Source organism: Cryptomeria japonica, chromosome 3 (genome assembly GCF_030272615.1).
Source record: "Cryptomeria japonica chromosome 3, Sugi_1.0, whole genome shotgun sequence".
Lineage (NCBI taxonomy): Eukaryota > Viridiplantae > Streptophyta > Pinopsida > Cupressales > Cupressaceae > Cryptomeria > Cryptomeria japonica.
The window spans coordinates 695,396,583-695,420,858 of record NC_081407.1 but is presented as its reverse complement, the minus strand read 5'-3'; the positions used below and the strand labels follow the sequence as shown (position 1 = coordinate 695,420,858).

The window sequence follows — 24,276 nt, the reverse complement described above, 5'->3', positions numbered from 1 at the left end:
GCATAGCAAATACGATCATATCTCGATCGATGATAGAAATGCTTATAAAGATGATTATGATGTCTACCATTAGCATGTAGATTTATCGATAGGATAGATGATTGAATGAGAGACTTCATTTATCTCTCATTCAATCATTTATCTTACCGAAGCTACATTGTTTCAACACTCCCTCTTAGCTAGGGAAGATAAATGGAGATCTATGTAAACATTGAAATAATCATCTAATTATATAGCATAACATTTCTCATAATAGAATGTATTACATGACCTCGTAATACAAAAGATCAAGTCACATATGCTCGTGACATGATATATCACATAACACGTGATACAGAAATATATCACATCATCTCGTGATATAGAGATATCACATAGCACGTGATATCAGTACCTTGGATATAAAATAATTTGAGAATATTGAATTCTCTTATATCCAAGTTATGGTATGTGCATTGACATTACGCCACATAATGTCTACCATAACATATCATGGCACATCCATGAGTCAAGATGATATCAAGTCAGCATGATATCAACATTACAAGATCGTCACCTCTTAGAAATGGACACAGGGGGAGGAGCCCATAAAGTCATAACACGACAAAAGAAGTTTACACATTAAACATCTTATAGATTAGTACAGATTATAAAGCAAATTACAATTCAATCATACCAAGTCCTTTCCTAAAGTGTTCAACTTTTACTCTGGATAGAGGCTTGGTCAGTATGTCTGTTGTTTGGTCTCCTGTACTGATATATTGCAACTAAATCACATTCCTATCCACCATATCTCTCACATAGTGGTAAGGAATCTCTATGTGTTTGGATCTATCATGAAATACAGGGTTCACAGAGAGTTTTATACAACTCTGGTTATCACAATGAATTATTGTAGGCTTTAGTGGCTTACCGAACAATCCCACAAGTAGTTTTCTAAGCCATACAGCTTCTCGTGCAACCATGGAAGCTGCGATATATTCGGCCTTTGTAGAACTCTGAGCTATTGAAGATTGTTTCCTGCTAATCCAAGATATCATGGCTGAACCCAAACTGAAGCAGCATCCAAAGGTGCTTTTCCTGTCAGTCACACTTCCAACCCAATCTAAATCAGTGAACCCATGAAGATCCAAATCACCTTTCTCATACTTGAGTCCATAGTTAAGAGTACCTTGTGTTATTTTTAGTACTTTCAGATTGAATAAAACTCAGAAAATTAGAATAAGGTTAATTAACTTATTGTTTTCCAGACTTAAGCATAATAAAGGAAATGAAATGCAAAAGACAAAACACAGTTACCCTGGGAAAACCTCCTAGGAGGAAAAACCCAGCCAAAGGATCCTCAGATCTGATTATGATTTTGAATTCAACTGAACATTACATATGATCTCCAACCTCTTATGAAGTTCGTTGTATGGTCTCCAGCTTCTTATGAAGTTTGCTGCCCTTAATTTGGGATCTGCAGGTGTCTAATGGAGTTCGCTGTCTCCTATTGATGATCTGAGGTTCACTGACTTTAACTAGGGATCTGCAGATGTCTGATGGAGTTCGCTGTCTCCTATTGAGGATCTGCTGCTAACTAATGGAGTTCGTTGTCTACTGTCGAGGATCTGCTGCTAACTAATGGAGTTCACTGTTTGCCAGATGCCTTTAATATAAAGTTCGCTTTTCACTGAATAAAATTTTCATCTGCCTGAGTTCGAATGATGATAATGAGAAGCAAGAGTCACATTTATAGGAGACTTATTTCCTTTTAACATGTCGGCCTTCATGTATTAACATTATTAATTATATTAATTATATTACTTCCTTTTAATTGAATTGAATAGGGTCGGCCCTATCAAGGAGCCGTGATATGTTTAAGTGTAGCGTGGGAGCCTTTTTAGGTGGGAGCCGAGGAGTATTGGGCCTGGCCCTATATGATGGAGGCGGATTCCAATGTTGGAATTCGCCAGCCCTAATTACAAACAACACTCCCTCTTAATTAGGGAATAGAATCATAATCATAATCTTCCAGCTTGCACACAAGCATAGACTGGATCCACCTTGCATTACTCACAGAGGGTGGAGAGGATCCTTTTCTACCATCTTACATTGCCCGCAGAGGATGGTCAAGGTTACAATACCATCTTACATTGCCCGCAGAGGATGGTTTAACAATTACACTTCCCTTTTACAATACCATCTTACATTGCCCGAAGAGGATGGTTAATAAATACACTTCTCCCTGAGAAGTTTACAATACCACCTTACATTGCCCGTAGAGGGTGGCTAACATTTACAACACCATCTTACATTGCCCGCAGAGGATGGTTAAGAATTATACTTCTCCCTGAGAAGTTTACACTACCACCTTACATTGCCCATAGAGGGTGGATTTATACAATACAAAGTATCACTAAACTTGAGACTCCCTCTCAATCGGAGTTTCATTTTCTACAATACCGAGTCTATCCCTGAAGTACACAAACTTCACTTTGGATAGAGGCTTGGTAAGGATATCTGCAACCTGCTCATCAGTGCTGACGTATTTCAGCTGAATGGCACCCCTTTGCACCATATCCCGAATGAAGTGATAATGGGTTTCCACATGTTTTGACCTGTCATGAAACACTGGATTGATAGACATTTTAATACAACTCTGGTTATCACAGTGAATAACTGTAGTGTCCCATGGCTGACCAAACAGTCCAGCAAGAAGCTTATGAAGCCACACTGCTTCTCTGGATGCTACACTTGCTGCAATATACTCAGCTTTAGCAGTACTCAATGCCACTGAGGATTGTTTTCTGCAGGCCTAAGAGATTACTGTAGAACCCAAGCTGAAACAAATACCGGAGGTGCTTTTCCTGTCTTTGACGCTTCCAGCCCAGCCTGCATCAGAATAACCTTCCAAGGTTATTGGGGTGTTACGTGGATACTTCAGCCCAAAGCCAGCTGTGCCCCGCAAGTATCTTAGAATATGCTTGGCTGCAACAAGGTGAACATGCTTGGGCAAACTCATGAACTAACTGAGGGCATTCACAACAAAACATATGTCCGGTCTAGTGTTAACTAGATACATCAGTGATCCAATCAACTGTCGGTACTCGGATGGATCTGCAAATTCAGAGTTAGCTGCAGAAACACTTAACTTCTTTAAGTTAGATTCCATAGGAGTAGACATTGGTTTACAATCCATCATTCTAAATCTTTTCAAAATGTCAATAGTATACTTCCCTTGACTTAGAAAGATTTCGTTAGATCTTTGCCATACTTCTAGACCTAGGAAATAATGCATTAGACCTAAATCTTTCATTTCAAATTCTAAAGCTAATTCTTTCTTGCATCTAATAATAAGTTCATCTTTACCAGTCAAAAATAAGTCATCCACATAAAGAACTAGAATTAGCATTTCATCATTGGCTACTTTAAAGTAAATGTTAGGGTCAGCATCATTTTTACAAAAACCTAGACTTAGCAAATATTTATCAATTCTTTCATACCAAGCACGAGGAGCTTGTTTAAGACCATATAGAGCTTTCTTTAACCTGCACACATGGGTTAATCTATCTTGAATCTCATATCCCTCAGGTTGCTCAATATAGACTTCTTCCTCAATGACACCATTGAGAAAGGCAGTCTTAACATCCATTTGATGTAGTTTCCAACCCTTAGAAGCAGCAATAGCAATTATTGTTCTAATGGAAGTATATCTAGCAACAGGAGCGAATGTTTCTTCATAGTCTATGCCTTCCTTTTGGGAAAAACCACGCGCTACAAATCTAGCCTTATATTTTTCAATACTACCATCAGCATTATGTTTAATTTTAAATAACCATTTAGAGGAAACAACAGACTTACCTTTGGGTCTGGGCACAAGGTCCCACACATCATTCTTGATGATTGACTAATATTCTTCATCCATAGCAAGCTTCTAGGCATGATGACTTAAGGCTTCTTCAACATTGCAAGGTTCAGTTTCAATGAGATTACACATTAAAGAAACATAGTTGGAAAATACCTGAGGTCTCTTAGTTTCACAGAAGGTGCCACTTGGAGCAGCGAATCTTTCAGCTTCTTGAATGGTGTTTCTTACCCAAAGTGGTCTCTTCTTGGTAACGACAATGTCACTAGGAATATCAGTGGGATTCATGGGTTCTGGAGGATCATCATGATCATCTTGTGGTGGAGGTTCAACTTGCTCACTCTGAATCTCAGGGTTAGTATCAACGTTCATATTTTGATTATCATCAGATTCATCAATAACACAAGAACCCTTAGATTTCTTAAACGCAATGTCTTCTTCAAATTTAACATCCCTACTTACCTCAACATACCTTTGACCTGGGATGTAAATCCTGAATGCTTTGGAGGATTCACTGTATCCGACTAGCATGCCTTTCTTTCCGGAGGGTTCCAACTTTGATCGCTTTTCCTTGGGCACATGAACATAGACGAGACTTCCAAAGATCCTGAGGTGACTAATGTCTGGTTTGAGTCTCGTGAAGGCTTCTTCCGAGGTCATGTTCTTTAGAGCACGATGAGGACATCTGTTCTGGATATATATTGCTATTCTAGAAGCCTCAGCCCATAGGAAGGTCTACAAGTCTTGATCGTGAATCATAGCCTTTGCAGCCTCCACAATGGTCCTATTCTTTCTTTCAGCAACACCATTTTGTTGAGGATTGTAAGGAACACAAAAATCCCTCTTAATTCCTGACTCAACACAAAAATTATGAAAGCTACCGGAGGTGTATTCACCTCCATTGTCAGATCTTAAACATTTGATTCTTTTACCAGAGAGGTTTTCAGTTAATGCTTTAAACTCCTTAAATTTACTTAAGACTTCATCAGATTCTTTAGATTTCAAGAAGTAGATCCAAGTTATCCTAGAGAAATCATCTATGAAGATTACATAATAAAGGAATCCACTAGGAGATGCTATAGACATAGGACCACATAAATCAGAGTGAACAAGTTCTAGTTTGTCTTTAGCTCTATTTTCACTTTTATGAAAAGGACTTTTAACATTCTTACCGATAGCACAACCTTTACAAGTGTTATCATGAATTTAACTGAGTTTAGGCATACCTTTGACTAGCCTTTCAAGGGATGGAAGAGCTTGATAATGTAGATGTCCAAGTCTTCTATGCCATAACTCACATGATTCTGGGGCCTCATTAATGAGGGTTTGAATAGGGTTAGTAGAGAGCTTATAAAGACTATCATATCTATGACCAATTATACGAGCAAATTCAAAACTATCTTTCTTAGACCAAGCAAGAACTTTTCCTTCAGAAAATGCAATTTGATAACCTTTATCTTCTAGAGCAGAAATGGAAATTAGGTTTCTTTTAATTCCAGGAACAAACAATATATCACTAAGATGCAAGGAAATACCAGAATCTAATTTTAGAGAAGTAGAGTCAGAACCTCTTACCGAATAACGAGCGTCATCACCAATTACTACGTGAAGGCTGGTATCCTTTTCTACTAGACCTAAAAGATGATCGCAATAACCTGTGATGTGTTTGGAGGCACTACTGTCAATCAACCATGTATTGCTATCTGAGGGAACACTGCTAGATAGAGCGGAGATGAATAAGAAGTCATCATTTTGTTCTGAGACTTCATTTAGGTTTGCTTCACTTTGGTTAGGGTTAAATTGACATTCCTTAGCATGATGACCGAATTTGTCACATCTAAAACATCACACACGCGAGGTATCTCTTGGTTTCTTCCAAGGGTGTTGGGAACTAAAGGATCTGGAATCCCTATTTCTTCTAGGATAAGGTTGCTTCCAATTTCCCCTTTTCTTGCATTGAGCTGCAAGCATGTGATGTTCATCTACATGGGGGCTCTTGGATTGACTCCTTGTGAAGAGGCGAGACTCTTCTTGGATGCAATCATTCTTAAGGCGATCAAGAGTAGGTAACTCCGACCGATCACTTACGGTTTGGATAAATGACTCCCAAGAGAGGTAGACCATTAAGGGCAATCATGACAAGGTCTTTATCTTCCATGTTATGGCCAATTAAACCTAGCTGATTCTTTAGTTCTGAAATTTTTATGAAATAGGAAATAACAGAATCTTCTTTAGCCATTTTGATATTAAGTAGTTGTTGTCTTAACGTAATTGCCCTACTAAGATTGTTAACTTCATATGTACCTTGTAGATGGCTGAACATTTCCCTTGCAGTGGTGAATGAGGCAATAGAGGTGACGAGGTGGTCTTTGACTGAATCAATGAGAATCTTCCTGGCCTTGATAGCATCCCTTTTGAATTGTTTCAACTCAGCTGCATCCGAAGGCTCAGTTAGCTCTTTCGCTTCAATGAATTGGAGAAGATCTTCTTCCTCAAGAGCCAACTTGATTCGAACTTTCCATGCAGTAAAATTTAGATTCCCATCAAGCCTATCTTCAACTTTCAGCCCCATTGACCTGATCTGCAAAAGCTACAGCAATCTGGAAATAAAGGTGTACTGAATTTTAAATCTGAAGATTGATCTAACCAATTAGCTCTGATACCATGTTATTTTTAGTACTTTCAGATTGAATAAAACTCAGAAAATTAGAATAAGGTTAATTAACTTATTGTTTTCCAGACTTAAGCATAATAAAGGAAATGAAATGCAAAAGACAAAACACAGTTACCCTGGGAAAACCTCCTAGGAGGAAAAACCCAGCCAAAGGATCCTCAGATCTTATTATGATTTTGAATTCAACTGAACATTACATATGATCTCCAGCCTCTTATGAAGTTCGTTGTATGGTCTCCAGCTTCTTATGAAGTTTGCTGCCCTTAATTTGGGATCTGCAGGTGTCTAATGGAGTTCGTTGTCTCCTATTGATGATCTGAGGTTCACTGCCTTTAACTAGGGATCTGCAGATGTCTGATGGAGTTCGCTGTCTCCTATTGAGGATCTACTGCTAACTAATGGAGTTCGTTGTCTACTGTCGAGGATCTGCTGCTAACTAATGGAGTTCGCCGTTTGCCAGATGCCTTTAATATAAAGTTCGCTTTTCACTAAATAAAATTTTCATCTGCCTGAGTTCGAATGATGATAATGAGAAGCAAGAGTCACATTTATAGGAGACTTATTTCCTTTTAACATGTCGTCCTTCATGTATTAACATTATTAATTATATTAATTATATTACTTCCTTTTAATTGAATTGAATAGGGTCGGCCCTATCAAGGAGGCGCGATATGTTTAAGTGTAGCGTGGGAGCCTTTTTAGGTGGGAGCCGAGGAGTATTGGGCCTGGCCCTATATGATGGAGGTGGATTCCAATGTTGGAATCCGCCAGCCCTAATTACAAACAACACCTTGAAGGTATCTCATAATATGTTTCACAGCCATAAGATGTATCTCCTTAGGTTCACACATGAACTGGCTCAAGGCATTTACTGGATAACAGATATCAGGTCTAGTATTGACCAAGTACATTAACGATCCAATCATCTGTCTGTGGAGAGTGGGATCTACCAATGGGGAATCTGTTGTTGCCTCCTTCAATTTGTGAAGATTAGTTTCCATAGGAGAAGACATGGGTTTGCAGTTCATCATACCAAATCTCTTCAATATGTCTAAGGTGTATTTTCCTTGATTAAGCACAATACTGCCAGAGTTTTGCCAAACTTCCAATCCAAGAAAGTAATGTAGAAGGCCTGAATCCTTCATATCAAACTCCTTTTCAAGGTCTTTCTTACATTGTTCGATAAGGTGATCTTCTCCTGTAATCAAAAGATCATTAACATATAAGATCAATATCAGCATATCACCTTTGACTTTCTTGAAGTATAGATTTGGATCTGCATCATTCTTTGAGAACCCCAATCCCAGAAGATAGTTGTCAATTCTTTCATACCAGGCCCTGGGAGCCTGTTTTAAACCATATAGGGCTTTCTTTAATCTGTACACAAGTGTCTCTGCATTGTGGATCTCAAACCCTTCTGGTTGTTCTAAGTAGGCTTCCTCCTCAATTTTACCATTCAAGAAAGCAGTTTTCACATCCATCCGATGGACTTTCCAACCTTTGGCTGCTGCAATGGCCAGTACTGCTTTGACAGAGGTGTACCTAGCAACTGGAGCAAATGTCTCATCATAGTCTATGCCTTCTTTCTGTGAGAATCCCCGGGCAACAAATCTGGCTTTGTGTTTCTCTATACTACCATCTGCGGCATGTTTGATTTTGAACAGCCACTTGGATGAAACAATGGATTTCCCTTTTGGCATAGGATGAATTTCCCACACATCATTGTTAAGTATGGATGTATATTCTTCGGACATTGCATCTTTCCAAACTTGATGTTTAAGAGCTTCCGGTACACTAGAGGGTTCTGATTTGGACAGACCATTCATAAGGGCAACATAGCTAGAAAATCTTCAGGGCCTCTTTCTCCAAAAGTCCCTGAAGGAGCTGCAAAGTCCCTTGCATCCTCCATTGTTTTGTGAGCCCATAGAGGTTTTTTCTTAGGGATTTCTTGGGGAGGAATCTATACTTCATTTTCTTCTGAACGCTCCCTCTGAATCTCAGGAGTGGGATCCTCTTCTAGGTCTGAAGATGGAGCATAGATTTCCGACTCAATAGAGTATTTAGCCCTTTTGAAGGCTATATCTTCTTCAAATATAACATCTCTACTAAGTTCAATATTGCTATGTCTAGGTACAAAAATTTTGTAAGCTTTAGAGGTTTCACTATATCCAACAAAGATTCCTTTTCTTCCAGAGGGTTCTAGTTTTGTCCTTTTCTCTTTAGGTATGTAAAAGTAAACAAGGCAGCCAAATATTCTAAAGTGGGTGATATCTAGCTTTATCCCGATGAAGACTTCTTCAGGGGTCTTGTCTTCAATGTGGGAATGAGGACATCTATTTTGTATGTAAACAGCAGTGTTGGAGGCTTCTGCCCAAAGGTGAGTTTCTAAGTTTTGATCAAGGAGCATGGCTTTGGCTGCTTCTACAATGGTTCTATTTTTCCTTTCAGCAACCCCATTTTGTTGGGGGTTGTAAGGAATAGTGAACTCCCTCTTAATCCCAGCTTCTTTACAAAATTCCCTAAAGATGTCTGAGGTATATTCCCTCCCATTATCAGTACTTAGGACTTTTCTTTTCTTTTCGGAAGAGTTTTCAGAGAGGGATTTGAATTCCTTAAATCTCTTGAGAATCTCTTCAGATTCTTTACGTTTAAGGAAGTAGATCCAAGTCTTCCTGGAGAAGTCATCAATGAATATTACATAATAAAGGAACCCTCCTAATGATGGTACAGACATTGGCCCACATAGGTTAGAATGAACTAGTTCCAAAACATTGCTCGTTTTCCTAAAACTATTCTAAAAGGAACTCTTGGTATTTTTGCCTAGGGCACACCCCTTACATGTACCGGAATGGTATTGTTTTAACTTAGGCAAACCAATTACTAATTTTTCCATTGAACATAAAGCACGAAAGTTTAAATGACCTAATCTTCTATGCCAAATTTCATTAGAATCTGCAATCTCATGAAGTAGGGCTAGGTTAGATTCAATACATACCTCGTACAAATAGCCTTTTCTATGTCCTAGAGTTATAGCCTTCTTGATGGAAGAGTTTTGTGGCCATACTAGAACTTTACCATTCATGAAGGTTATTCTGTACCCATCATCTTCAAGTGCAGATATGGAGATTAAGTTCCTCTTGATGCTAGGAACGAATAGGACTCCAGTGAGTTGGAGAGACATGCCTATCTTTAGCTTAATAGTGCAGGTACCGACGCCTTTCACTGGATGTGCAGAGTCATCACCAATGGTTACTTCTTCATCAGTTTCTTCTAACATGGAATCCAATAATTCTCTATACCCAGTGATGTGTCTTGAAGACCCACTGTCAATGATCCAGGTGTTAGATTTATTGGATACTTGGCTAGAGAGGGCAGAGTAGAATACATGCTTCTCAGAGTCATATTCTTCCCTTTTCACTTTTGCAAATGTAGCTTGTTGTTTGATTCTATCCGAACATCTTGCTGCATAGTGTCCATATTGATCACACCTAAAGCACTGAATGTGAGAGTTGTCTTTTTCTTAGATGACCTTTTCTCATGTCGGTTCTTTCTCTTCTTGAAATGTTTCTTCTTGCTTTTCTTGTTGGAGTTGGTATTTAGAGCATGGAGATCTTCATCTATGTTCTTTTGCTTGATCCCCTTCTTATTTAACCTTGACTCCTCTTGAAGACAATCTACTCTTAGCCTATCAAATTTCGGATATTTAGCCCTTGCACTAATGCCTTGGACGAATGTTTCCCATGTACTAGGCAACCCATCTAGAGCAATGAGCGTTAGCTCTTTGCTCTAGATCTCATATCCAAGTGTTGCCAGTTCATCCCTTAGGGCTGATATCCGCATAAAGTACGCATTGATTGACTCTCCTTTGTTCATAGTTATATGATTTATTTCCCTTTTTAAAGTCAAGGTTCTACTTGCGTTGTTTATCTCGAATGCACTTTCGAGTGCTTTGAACATATGGTAGACAGTCTCATGCTTCGTTATTATTGGCATAATGTGGTTTCTCACTCCATCGACTATGATTTTCATGGCTTTTTCATTTCCCTCGATCCATGCCAATTTGTCAGGTTCATTCTCAGGTTCTTTAGATTCAATTCTTACAAATGATTCAACTTTATTCTCTTTTAGAATCATCTTAATTCTAAATTTCCATGCTGAGAAATTGTCGCCTCCTTCAAGTCTATCCTCAAATTTGATAGCGTTAGCCATGGAAATGTGATGACTATATCCTCGATTTGAACTTCTCAAATTTGAATGCCTTAGGTTTGATCAACCCTGCTCTGATACCATGTAAAAGTATTCAAATTTATGTTCAAAAGTGGAATGTTAAGGATTTTGTCTTTCTTTTAATTCCTTAGACAATATTCAATGCTATTAATGTATGCTCTCTAGTTATCTCTGATTATGAACTGAAACTTCTTTGTTTGCAAGTGGCTGTAGATAATATTTATTGATTTCGATATTTCTCCAGCATTCTTCATGGCACATATATATAGGCATTGCCTTGTAAGATCAAGGCATGCCTTGACCGGACATGTCTCATGACATGTCCGATCAAGACATGTCTTGATCAAGGGTGGTGCATCTTCATAATACAAACCAATAACTATCGGTTATTATAAATTCCAATACATAACAAATGATAATCGATGCCAATCAGTTTGTGATTTAATGCGGTTTGATTATCATTGTAACCGATAATGAATCGATTAGTTTCTAATGCAATTTTAGTTATCATTAACCGATCACTAATCGGTTTATTCTTAATGCTATTTCATGGTAATCGATGGTAAATGCAACCCGATTATGGATCGGTATAAGAGCAAAAGTATGTTAATACAATAACTATTGTAGTTATCATATGACAACACTATATGACAACTAGAATAGATATGCATAACCAATTACAATCACAGCATATAAATGAAATCACTACATAGCAAATACGATCGAGATTCGATCGATGATAGAAATGCTTATAAAGATGATTATGATGTCTACCATTAGCATGTAGATTTATCGATAGGATAGATGATTGAATGAGAGACTTCATTTATCTCTCATTCAATCATTTATCTTACCGAAGCTACATTGTTTCAACACCCTAAAATGATATAAAGAGTTAAAACCAAAACACTAACCCAGCAACCACGACTAGTTGAGCTACCATTGGATGATCCTCTTCTTCTAAAGGGTGATGTTGACTTAGATTGTTCTAAGCCTTTGGATATTAATAGCCCGAATGAGGCTTAGTTTCATAGACTGTTGTATTTTGATGATTGAGACTGTTGGATACATGTTTGAGACTTTTGGATATTGATAGACCATGGTTTTTTGATGTTTTAGACTGCTGTTATAAATTCAGTGTTACTCGAGGACGCGTTTCCACCTCTTTTGCACCCGTTTTGGAAATGTAAATGGAAACCTTTGGGGAACGAGGGGACGGTGGAAAACGTCCCCTTGCCCTACCCACTTTTTGCATTGTGGGGCATGTCTAGTGAGGATGGTCGGTCATCCCCCTCGAAAGTGTCCCTTTTTTCATAAAAATAACAACTAAAAATTAAGAAAAAAAAATCCTATCTCCTTTGCTAAGTGGCCCCCACACCTACAATAGGCTTACCTCTAGACGAGCAGAGAAGTTAGTGGCTATGCATGGTGCTCTACGACTTGAGGATTGTAAGACTCTAAAGTATTGACAAAGTCCAACGTTACAGTGGGATATTAATCCCAAAGATGCCACCCAAGTTGATGAGGAGGAAGCACAGGAGGGATTGACTGGGATTCTGTTGGATGATGCAACCTTTGAGGCTGAGGCTAACAGTGGCGGTGACTGAATTTGATGAAGATTAGGGGCAGCAGCATACTTTCTTTGTTTTACTTTTAGTTTTGAGTCTTTGACTCGTTTGAGGCTTTTGACATATATGATACATTGAAACTTGCAGCCTTTGGGCATTTTGATATTGATAGAATTATATGCATGATATTGACAATGATTCCAGATTCAATAAATTATATTTATGAATGAGTGTGAACTTATGAATTTGTGAATTTCAACTTTCAACTCAATTGCTATGTATAATGTATATGATGATTGATGAATGATTTAAATTTTAGAATTTCAATTTAGATTTATCAATGTTACATCGTTGAAATTTGAAATTTCCCTATATATTTTAAAGTTTCCCTTTTTTTTTATATAGTCATCTCCTCTACCATCCCCCGGTCCCCTAAAATGGCAAAAAAGAAAAACATCCAAAAACCCATTTCCCCATCCCTCTGTTACCTCGTCACAGAATCTTGAGGTAACACAGGTTATAATGCTTTATTGAAATTTATTATGCTGTTATACTACTCTCAAGATATGTTGCCATTATCAGTTATTGACCACTCTCCTCTCTCTCTCTCTCTCTCTCTCTCTCTCTCTCTCTCTCTCTGATATATTAATCATATATATATGTATGTGTATGTGTATGTGTACACACACGCACACATATATATATCTATATTCACAAACACACACACACACACACACACACACACACACACACACACACACACACACACACTATATATATATACACACACACATATGTCCTCTAGAGGACGTCCTGGAAATGCATCCCCTGTCACCCCCTTGTCCCCATCCTGAAACACCATGGAACGAAGGAAAACAGCAAAGGTATGGGGAAAAGGTGACAGAAATGAGGGAAGAAGAACAAGAGCAAGGAGGACTAGGATGCATCCCCGTAAATATTTCTATATTACAAGGTTAGACATAGCATTCACTCCTCATTTTGGTATGCACTAGTGGTTACAAAGACACATTTAGCATGAGATTAAGAATGAAATATTACTCTTTTATCAAATGAAATAAACAATTCTCCTTCGGTGTCCTGAGGTACAATAAGATGCTTTGTAATTAATACTATCCTACCCATTGTTTTTCAATAAAAGCACAAATACAATGGGCAGGAAAACTATCTAATGGTCTTCTTACTGCTTGGAGAAACAACCACCATCTAGCATACAAGGCAGTAAACTAGTCCTGTCCAAATGTGGCTAATAATCATCTGAGAAGTTTTGAATAATGAGGATTTGCTTTGGTCTATTGGTTTGTGTGTTGAAAGTCCTTACAAAAGACAGAATGGTTTGAATGGGTCAATTATTGAAGAAAACAACTTCCAACAAAATGTACTTTACTGGAACTTCTGAGTTGTGAAAACTGAAAAGAGCTGCAGCAGTAAGGAAGAGATTGAAAGAAATTATATTAACGTGACCAAAGTAAGTCAATGAACCTCAAAATAATTTACAATAGAAAAGAAATGGAGGCAAGAGGACCCTAGGCGATGAAAATAAATCAAAACAATAACAGGAAAGTTAAAGTGAAGAAAACAAAGCAAGAGAGAACAACCTGAAAGTGGTTAAACTGCCTGAGCCCTAAGATCTACGTTCCAACACTGATGAGAAGTATGGATCTATCAACAAAGCACAAAGCTGAGAAAGATAAAGAGATGTGACCTGGAATGAAAAACGGTATTGTCATAGTTCTACAGCAAGGATTGCTTCAGAATAACCAAAGGCATCCTAATTGACCACTCCAAAATCACGAAAGCAAGAACTGATAATTTTTATCACTGACTGTCAAGCGTTAATGGGGCACTTCAGGACAAGCATAGAAAGCCAAGGTACACCCCCTAGAACTTTTACTAACACCCAATACAGAGAAGAAGCCAGTACAGTAACATCCACCTGCCCTACCAACCCTGACTGTGATCCAGAGAGGTTAGTAGCCAGAATTGTTTCAATCAATGCAGCAAAAATCTTTTGGGAAAAAAAATCGCAAACCAAAAAATCAAGATTTTTCAAAAATCAGGATTTAATTGAGGAAAAAATCAGGATTTAATTGAGGAAAAATCAGATTTTCAAATAACATACAAAAACGAGAGAGAGAGAGAGAGAGGGGGGGGCAGTTTTTTAATTTAAAGGCATTTTATTAGCATAGAGATATAGAGAACAAATAAAAATGCTACTTTATTAGCAGGAATTGTTCAATCATTGCAGAAAAAATCTTTTGGGAAAAAAAGTCACAAACCAAAAGATCAAGATTTTTCAAAAATCGGGATTTGATTGAGATAAAATCAGTGGATAACTATATCAGTGTATAATAAATATATTAAAATTATAAAATCAAATCTTAATCTTAGTCAAAATTATTAAATATAAACTACATCAGTGTATAACTAAAAGAAGAGTGATACTCATAAATCCATAATTGTCTATAAATATCAAAAAATAGAATATTTTGATACCTCTTTCATAATTTGCAATAATGAAAATACTCGAGTTTCAAAATGTCATTATACAATGAAAATTCAAATTATAATTGATTTTTATATTCATGTTGTTCATCAGAAGCATCAAGGTCAATATCAACATTTGGTTCAATTTCATTTGAACCACAGTCAATTGGATCGCCACTACCACTAGCTGTGTCAAGTGCAGAAGCTGATTCAAATTCATTTTTCAAACGTTTGAAAATGCCAAATCATTAACAACACAAGGAATGTAATTCACAAAACATAAGAAAACAGCTGCTACATATGCATACTGTAAATCAACTGAAATCAATCTCAGTAATGCTGATATAAAGTTTACTAACCCCATGTTCATATGTATAGCTCACAAATGCAACTGAAATGATATTTAATTGCTTGCTTGCTGGCATATTCTGATAAAAAATGATGTCACAAAGTTGTGAAAGTAAAACCGACGTTTTAATTTATGAAACAATGCTTGGCCCTTGGTACTTCTTGGGTGCAGGGAACCCAGGCACCCAGGAAGAATCCAAGCCATACCCAAACCGTAACCACACTCGAACAGTACCCGTACCAGGACCCAAGCTAAAACAGAAGAAACCAATATCTTAGTTTTAATATAACTAATAATAAATTATAATATATAAGATATCTTATATATATTAATAATAAATATATGTAATATTTATTTTTATACAATTATTAATAAATATATTAAAAAAATAAACAATATTAATAAAAATATATATTAATTGCAGATTTGATTTCCCAACTTCGACCATTGCATGTGTAAGGGTGGCTCATATGGCCAAAGATTATAGAGGCCACATATTTAGGACCTCGCAAAGGGGTTCCCAAAAGGTGTAGATTCCTCCATACCAAAAGTAAATTTAAAAACAAAAACTATTTATTAATTTATGTATATAAATATCACTAATCAAAGTGGCAAGAGTTGTGTAGGAGGATATGATTATGCATTGCCTAGATAAAAGATCTAACAAAAAATAGATGATTTGGAATGCATCAATGTAACCTAAGCCATCCCCTCTATACATGATCTAGGTTTTCCACCTCTATTTAAACCTATTGGGCCTCTCCTTCCAATACAATAGCATTTCCCTCTGTAGAGTGGCATTCTTCTAAATGCACTACACATGATCTCCATTGAACCTACCAAATTGACTAGGCATGTTAGGTGCAAAACCAAGATCCCCCCACTGACAATCAAGACTACAGCATTATCCAGTAAAACCCTATCCCAAATAAATCACAGACCAAGTCAAAATCAGTCAAAAACCACGATAACCACAAGTAGATGCATCACTTCCAAAGACAAGACAAAGACACTTATTCTCCCAGCCTTCATTTTAAGAAAGGCAAGCAAATCCTATATGGGTTACTATTATATGTGACCTCCTTCACTCCAATTAATTTCAAGTTGGAAATCAATGAATTATATGACAAAGCATGTGGGGTTTCAAACTTTTCTAGGAAATTCTTGTGATAATAAGAATTCTCATACAGGTGTATATAATAAGAGAATTATTTTTAACCTAAAAATCTTAGTGGTAATAAGTGGCACAGATGAAAAACTCAGACTCGGCAATAACTTGTCAGGCCCCAAAAGCTTAAAAACTTGGGACTGGGCAAAAACTCGGGGAAGAACTCAGCAATAACTCGGTAAATTTACCGAACATATCAAAATACATTATTTTTAAAAAATATTCTTAAAAAAACACATGCAGATTCAAAAACATATGCTAGCTGCACTTTTTATCCCTCACAAAACATTGACTTGCACAGTATGTTAGTTCTAGATGTTCTTGTCTTGTGATTTCAATTATAGACAACAGAAGGCCCCTCTCTCTATTGCCAATTCAGCATTTTTGTTTCAACCTGTTTCAGATTTCTAATACATCTTATAGAGAATAAGTAATTAGATTTCTACTATAATTAGAATGGCGCTGCAGGGACCCTCCTACGCTAGGGTTTCAAGGACTGTATCAGGCTTCCATTCGAATGGCAATGCCCTCTACCATGATGGAGGCAGAGGACATGTGCACAGCGGTGGCGGCGAAGGTAATGGGTATTTGCCTCGGCTGGGCGTGAGGTGACAGATCTTTCAACCAGAAAATGCCCCTTTCGAGCCGCCAAACTGGACGTGGGGTTAAGGGAAAGGACGCATCCGTCTGGCGAAATTTCCAGAGGAAGGGGTGTGGAGGATGGTAGTATTTTTGGAAAACCTAGGGTTTATACTCAAAGTTTTCCGGTAGCAGAAAGACCAACGGTCCATTTTGCGGAGGAGCTCGAGAATGAGGTTAAGGATAATGAGAAATACTTCTCTAAAATGGGTCTTATCGGGAGATTTAAGGGCTTCTGGCCAAGTTTGCCCGACCTCCATAAATGGATCACTACATTTTGGAAACCCAGTCTTAAGGGGGATATCCAGATTTTTCCAGGGGCTCGAGGCTATTTCGTGGTGGTTTTTTGACAATGAAGCAAATCAGAAGAAGGTCCTCTGCGAGAACCAGTGGAGTTGGGAGGATAAATACATGTTGCTTCTGAAACCGTGGCATCCATCCTTCAACCCTACAACGGAATCCTTCAATTGTGTTCCAATGTGGGTAAGACTTCCATATTTGCCTTTGCAGTATTGGTTTGAATATTGCTTTGAGGACATCGGCGATTTGTTGGGCAAATTCTTGGGTGTGGATGTGGATTCCCTAGGGATTCATCACACAACCTTTGCTCGTATCCTGGTTGAGATGGATCTAAAAAAGGGACTCCCTGCAGACTTAAATCTGAAGTTTGGCAAAGGAAACTGGCTGCAAGTAATCAATTACGAGGGCATTCCTTTTAGATGTCGTCGCTGCTTTCAGATGGGTCATCTTGCAGCAAGCTGTGATCAGAAAAAATTAAACAAACAGGGCATGTAGTGGAAAGATGACGCTGATACCCATTATGTGGTAGAAAGTGACAGTCAAAATGTCTCCCCTCAAACGCCCAAGGGGCCAGAAGCTGAATGTGCCACTTCTCTGTGTGCTCATTCCACTTCTCTTGTGCCAATATCTGTTTCAGGGGCTTTGGCAAAATCCAGTGTTGATGATGGATGTAGGAGTGTCGTAGCAGAAGAGGCCAGTACTCCTAGAGCAAGGACAAAATCTTGCCCAAAGACAGATTGTGATGACGGGAAGATGGAGAATGAAAACCAAGATCTTGTGAGATGGCAGGAGGTTAGTTCGGATGGATCCAAGAAAGAGACACAGGGTGATAGAGGACAGGAGGAGGGTTGGACAGAGGTGAAGAGGAAAAGAGATAAAAGTGGTATGTTCCCTTCCAATATGATTCTCCCATCTCATGATAAGGGCAGAGTAAAAGTTTTATGTAATGATAGACCTGTTAATGGGTCTTGCACTGTGGTGCTTTGATGATTTCGGGAGGAGGTTCCCTTGTTATAACCCCAACTAGTTCGGGCCAGGCAAAAACCCAATTTTGAATAAAATAAACAACAATTACCGAGCAAAAAAAATGTAATTAGATTTCTAATTCTTGTAGAACTAATGAATTGTTTAATTCTTGTAAAAAATATGCATTCAAATTTACAATAAATTTATAAAAAATGTTATTGTCAGTTGAGGCAAATGTTACAAGTTAGGGCTTCCACTTGTGACAGTTGCAAAGTTCAAAATGTTCAAAATTTCAAAGCAATGAAAACATTTCCAAAACACTGATAGCTTGCTGCCTGATACAATGAAAAAAAATTGAGAATCAAAATGATGAATACCAGTCATGCACTGCCGTTGCTGTGCCCTCCATCACCAGTATTTTTTTCGGTTTTTATTCACGTCATCAACAAAACAGTCAAAAACCATTTTGAATAGATCGCATTTCACCATAAATCAGTTTAGCTTTCAACAGGCCAATTTTTTATGGATTTTAGGGTGAAAAACACACAATTTTTTGATAAAAAATCACTGCGATTAAATAAGTCACCACCCCTTCTGTCATGTGATTAAAAAAGTCACAAGTAAGTCACCATCCCTTCTGTCATGCAACTACTTGCAAAGCTTTGCAACTATGCTAAGTGGTTCTCCCATGGGGTTCTTTAATTCCACATGAGGTCTGATACAAGAGGAATTGTACACTTACCTATATAGGCTTTTTTATGACAGATACTAGGAGATTGCTCAAGACTAATAGAATGAAAAAAATGCCTAAAAGTTGTAAAGATATCATAAAATCATGACCCCTTAACATAAAAACAATTTGTGGACAAATTTGTTTTGATAATTGTTGTAAATGTAAATAGACTGTTATTACTTTCTGAGCAATCAGAATTCTGAGACAACTAGTTTAGAAGTTTTAGAGTAGGATATAAGGAATGTAAAACCGATTTTATTAGTCTTATCGATTTGCCTCTACAGATGAAAAGCAAACGATTATATTTGCTACCGATCACAGTATTGTTTTCTTCTATCCAATATATTATCAACAGAGAGGGTAGCACATATATATCTTTTGTTTCCATTGGATTGTGCCTCCACAGGGGGTCACGATCCTATGTGGAACCACGTGGTTCCACATAGGGTCGTGACCCCTATGTGGAGCCACGATCCTTCTACACCGGCGATTATTTCCTTAAATAAACTCAACGATGCATTAACTAATCATAGCATAGCAAATTTGTTAGTTAATACTAACTAAATTTAATCCTAATTAAATTGCAAATGACAGACTTAGTTTCTGTGCACTGATAAAAATAAGGAGACAGATTTATTTTCCTGAGTGTTACGACTGAGACTATAATTAACACTCCCTCTTAGTCTTAGGAGTATAGACCTAAAACTTAATTGAGCTCACCACTAATCTCATGAGAATTACATCACCTAGGTGTGAAGTATCATCGTGTGATACTTGGGATATACTCACTTTGATATCCAAGTTTAAGTATCAGCCTGTGATACTAAGGATATACTCACTTTGATATCCAAGTTTAAGTATCAACCTGTGATACTAAGAAATACTCACTTTGATATCCTTGTTATAGTATGTGCACTGACATTAATCTGCTTACATAATGTCTACTATAACGTATCATATTACTGATATTCAGATTTTCAGTTTATATGATCTTTCAAACATTTATAAGATCGTCACCTTACAATGTTAAAATACAAGTGTTCATTAACTAAAGAATCGTCATCCTTTAGAAATGTACACAGGGAAAGGTTACATACTTCATATACTTAATTATATAATCAAGAAGTTTACATAAATTTTAAACATCTTTATATGCATCAATTACATTTTAACCATACCAAGATACCTCCTGAAGTGATCAATTTTCACTCTTGCTAGGGGTTTGGTGAGAATGTCAGCTGTCTGATCTCCTGTATTGACATATTCCAATCTTATTACCTTTCTCTCTGTCATGTCTCTCACATAGTGATATGGGATCTCAATGTGCTTGGATCTATCATGGAAAATTGGATTCACTGAAAGTTTAATGTAGCTCTGATTGTCACAATGAATGATTGTAGGCTTCAGACTTTCACCAAACAGTCCTACTATCAGTTTCCTCAACCATACGGCTTCCTTAGCTGCCATGGATGCAGCTATATATTCAGCTTCTGTGGAGCTCTGAGCTACGGATGATTGTTTTCTGCAGATCCAAGATACCATAGCTGATCCTAAGCTGAAACAACATCCTGAAGTGCTCTTCCTGTCTATAACGCTTCTAGCCCAGTCTGAATCAGAGTATCCATGTGGGTTCAATGCAGTGTGTTCATAATGAAGTCCATGGTCCAAGGTACCTTGTAGATATCTCAATATATGCTTTACTGCAACCAAATGTATTTCTTTGGGTTCAACCATGTGTTGACTGAGTGCATTTATTGCATAACATATATCAAGTCTGGTGTTAACTAAGTACATTAATGATCCAATAATCTGTTTGTATAATGTTGGATCTGCAAATTTGGAATCTGCTATAGCTTCTTTTAGTTTATGAAGGTTTGTTTCCATAGGAGATGACATTGGCTTGCAATTCATCATTCCAAATCTCTTCAGAATGTCAATGGTGTATTTACCTTGATTTAAATAAATACCATCTGGTTTCTGCCATACTTCTAATCCAAGGTAATAATGGAGTAGACCTAAATCCTTCATCTCAAACTCTGAAGCTAGTTCCTATTTGCATTTTGCAATGAGATGATCTTCGCCTGTAATTATAAGTCATCTACATATAGTATTAGTATCAACATTTCACCTTTGATTGTTTTGAAATACAGATTTGGATCAGCAATGTTCTTAGAGAAACCTATCCCTAATAAGTAACTGTCAATTCTTTCATACCATGCTCTAGGAGCTTGCTTTAATCCATACAGTGCTTTCTCTAACTTGCATACATGTGTTTTTGCATTATTTACCTCAAATCCCTCAGGTTGCTCTAGATATACTTCTTCTTCAATTGTTCCATTCAAAAATGCAATTTTTACATCCATTTGATGAACTTTCCATCCTTTAGATGTTGCTATAGCCAGGATTGTTCTGACAGAAGTGTATCGTGCAATTGGTGCAAATGTTTCTTCATAGTCAATTCCTTCCTTCTGTGAGAAGCCTCGAGCAACAAATCTTCCTTTAGGTCTAGGCACAATTTTCCACACATCATTCTTTAAGATAGATTGATATTCCTCTATCATGGCATCCTTCCATACTTGTTGTTTAAGAGCCTCTCCGACACTTGAAGGTTCAGCATTTATGAGGTCTGTCATAAGAGTAACATAGCTAGAGAATTTTGAAGGTCTTTTGCTTTCTCTAAATGTTCCTCTAGGTGCTGCAAAGGATTCTGCTTCCTGTACAGCTTTGGTGGCCCATAGTGGTCTCTTCCTGGGATTCTCTGTTGTAGTGTTCTCATGTTCCAAGGTGTTTTCCTCAGGTTGCTCCCTCTGAGTTTCAGAAAGAGAATCTTCTTCCAAATTCATGGAATTAGTTGGGATTTCAGGTGTGATGGAACTCCTTGTTTTGTTAATGGCTACATCTTCTTCAAATATGACATCTCCGCTTAATTCTATTTGTCTTTGACCAGGGATGAATATTCGGTAGGCTTTAGATGTTTCACTATATCCTACAAAAATCCCTTTCTGCCCAGTAGGTTCTAGTTTAGTTCTTTTCTCCTTAGGTACATGAATATAAACAGGACATCCAAATATTTTGAGATGGCTAATATCAGGTTTAATTCCAGTAAAGACTTCTTCAGGAGTTTTGTCACCAATATGAGAGTGAGGACATCTGCTTTGAATGTATACAGCGGTATTAGTGGCTTCTCCCCAAAGTGCAGTTTCTAGGTTTTGATCCAACAACATAGCCCTTGCCGCTTCTATTATTGTTCTATTCTTTCTTTCAGCAACCCCGTTTTGTTGAGGATTGTAGGGTACAGTGAACTCCCTCTTAATCCCAACATCTTTACAAAACTCTTTAAATACCTCTGATGTGTATTCCCTACCATTGTCAGTCCTTAGAGTTTTGATTTTCCTACCAGAGTGATTTTGTGTAATAGATTTGAACTCTTTAAATTTCCTAAGAATATCTTCAGATTCTTTACTTTTAAGAAAATAAATCCAAGTTTTCCTAGAGAAATCGTCTACAAAGATTACATAGTATAATGTGTTTCCTAGTGATGGTTCAGACATAGGCCCACATAAGTCAAAGTGAACTAGTTCTAGTACACCTTTAGTTTCCCTAGAGCTGCAGGGAAAAGAACTTTTAGTGTTTTTCCCTAGTGCACATCCTTTAAAAACATCTAAATGAATTGGCTTTAGTTTAGGTAGTCCTGTGACTAATTTCTCCATAGAGGGTAGAGCACGAAAGTGTAAGTGCCCTAGTCTTCTATGCCAAATTTTTGTTTTATCTGTGACTTCATGAAGTAAGGTTTGATTTGGCTCATTACACAATTCATATAGATGCCCTTGTCTGTAACCAATCACTTGTGCTCTTTTGAAGGTGGATGTTTTTGGCCATGCCATTACCTTTCCTTCTATAAATGAGACTCTATATCCATCATCCTCAAGTGCAGAGATAGAGACTAGGTTCCTTTTGATGCCTGGTACAAATAGTACTCTGGTGAGTTGGATTGAGGTTCCAAACTTTAGTCTGATTGTACATGTCCCTACGCCTTTTACCGGATGTGTAGAGTCATCCCCTATTGTTACCTCTTCATTTGATCCCTCTTCCATTGAGTCTAATAATTCTCTGAACCCGGTGACATGTCTTGACGATCCACTGGACTTGTTTGAAGCTTGACTTGATAGTGCTGAATATAATACAAACTTCTCAGATTCAAGTTCTGTGTTCCTCTCTACTTTGGTGAATGATGCATGCTGTTTTAATTTGTCAGGACAATTAAATGACATATGTTTGTACCGATCACATCTATGACATTGGATTTTTGACATGTCTTTCTTATGAAAGCTTTTCCCATGATGGGATTTTCTCTTCTTGAAGTTTCTCTTCTTGCCTTTCTTACGGGAGTCGGTATTCAGAATGTGGAGGTCCTCATCTTTAGTTTTGTGATTTCCCCCTTTCATTTGCCTTGATTCTTCAAGGAGGCTATCATCCCTTAGTCGATCAAATTCTGTGAATTTATCCCTTGCATTTATGCCTTGTTTGAATGATTCCCAGGATTCAGGTAATCCGTCTAGGGTAATCATTGATAGTTCTTGATTCTCAACATGATAATCAAGTTTTTGCAGTTGATCTCTGAGTGAACCTATCCTCATGAAGTATGAGTTTATTGTTTCACCTTTATTTATACTTATGTGGTTCAACTGTCTTTTTAGAGCTAGGGTTTTGCTCGGATTGTTTATTCATACGTCCTTTCAAGGGTTTTGAACATTTCATATGCGTTGTCATATTTTAATATAAGTGGTATTATGTGATCCCTTACTGCATCTATCACGATTTTTACAGCTTTATCATTTCCTTCATTCCATACAGTTTTCTCAGGTTCACCTTCAAGTTCGGGCTTGTCTTCTTTTATGAATTTGATTACTTTGTTCTCTTTTAACACTATCATAATTCTGACTTTCCAAGCCACAAAATTTGCTGCTCCTTCGAGTCTGTCCTCGAATCTGATTGTGTTCGCCATTTTAGAACTCTTCAATTTTGTAAACTTCGCTTTCAGTCTATTCGGATCTTATGTAGTTAGGCTCTGATACAATGTAAATGTAAATAGACTGTTATTACTTTCTGGGCAATCAGAATTCTAAGACAACTAGTTTAGAAGTTTTAGCGTAGGATATAAGGAATGTAAAACCTATTAGTCTTATCGATTTGCCTCTGCAGATGAAAAGCAAACAATTATATTTACTACCGATCACAGTATTGTTTTCTTCTATCCAATATATTATCAACAAAGAGGGTAGCGCATATATATCTTTTGT

The 24,276-nt window shown here is 37.4% G+C and overlaps 1 protein-coding gene across 3 annotated transcripts in view; it reads right to left on the bottom strand.

The window, feature by feature from the left end:
- LOC131058282 (protein YLS7) overlaps positions 1-24,276 on the bottom strand; it is a 78,536-nt gene that overhangs the window by 20,032 nt on the left and 34,228 nt on the right. For 2 of the 3 annotated variants that reach the window (XM_059218532.1, XM_059218533.1), the window contains one exon: positions 5,074-5,151. The exons of the other annotated variant lie outside the window; for it this stretch is intronic. In XM_059218532.1, the coding sequence (XP_059074515.1) occupies positions 5,074-5,151 (78 nt within the window). The remainder of the gene's footprint in view (positions 1-5,073; positions 5,152-24,276) is intronic. 3 annotated transcript variants of the gene reach the window in all.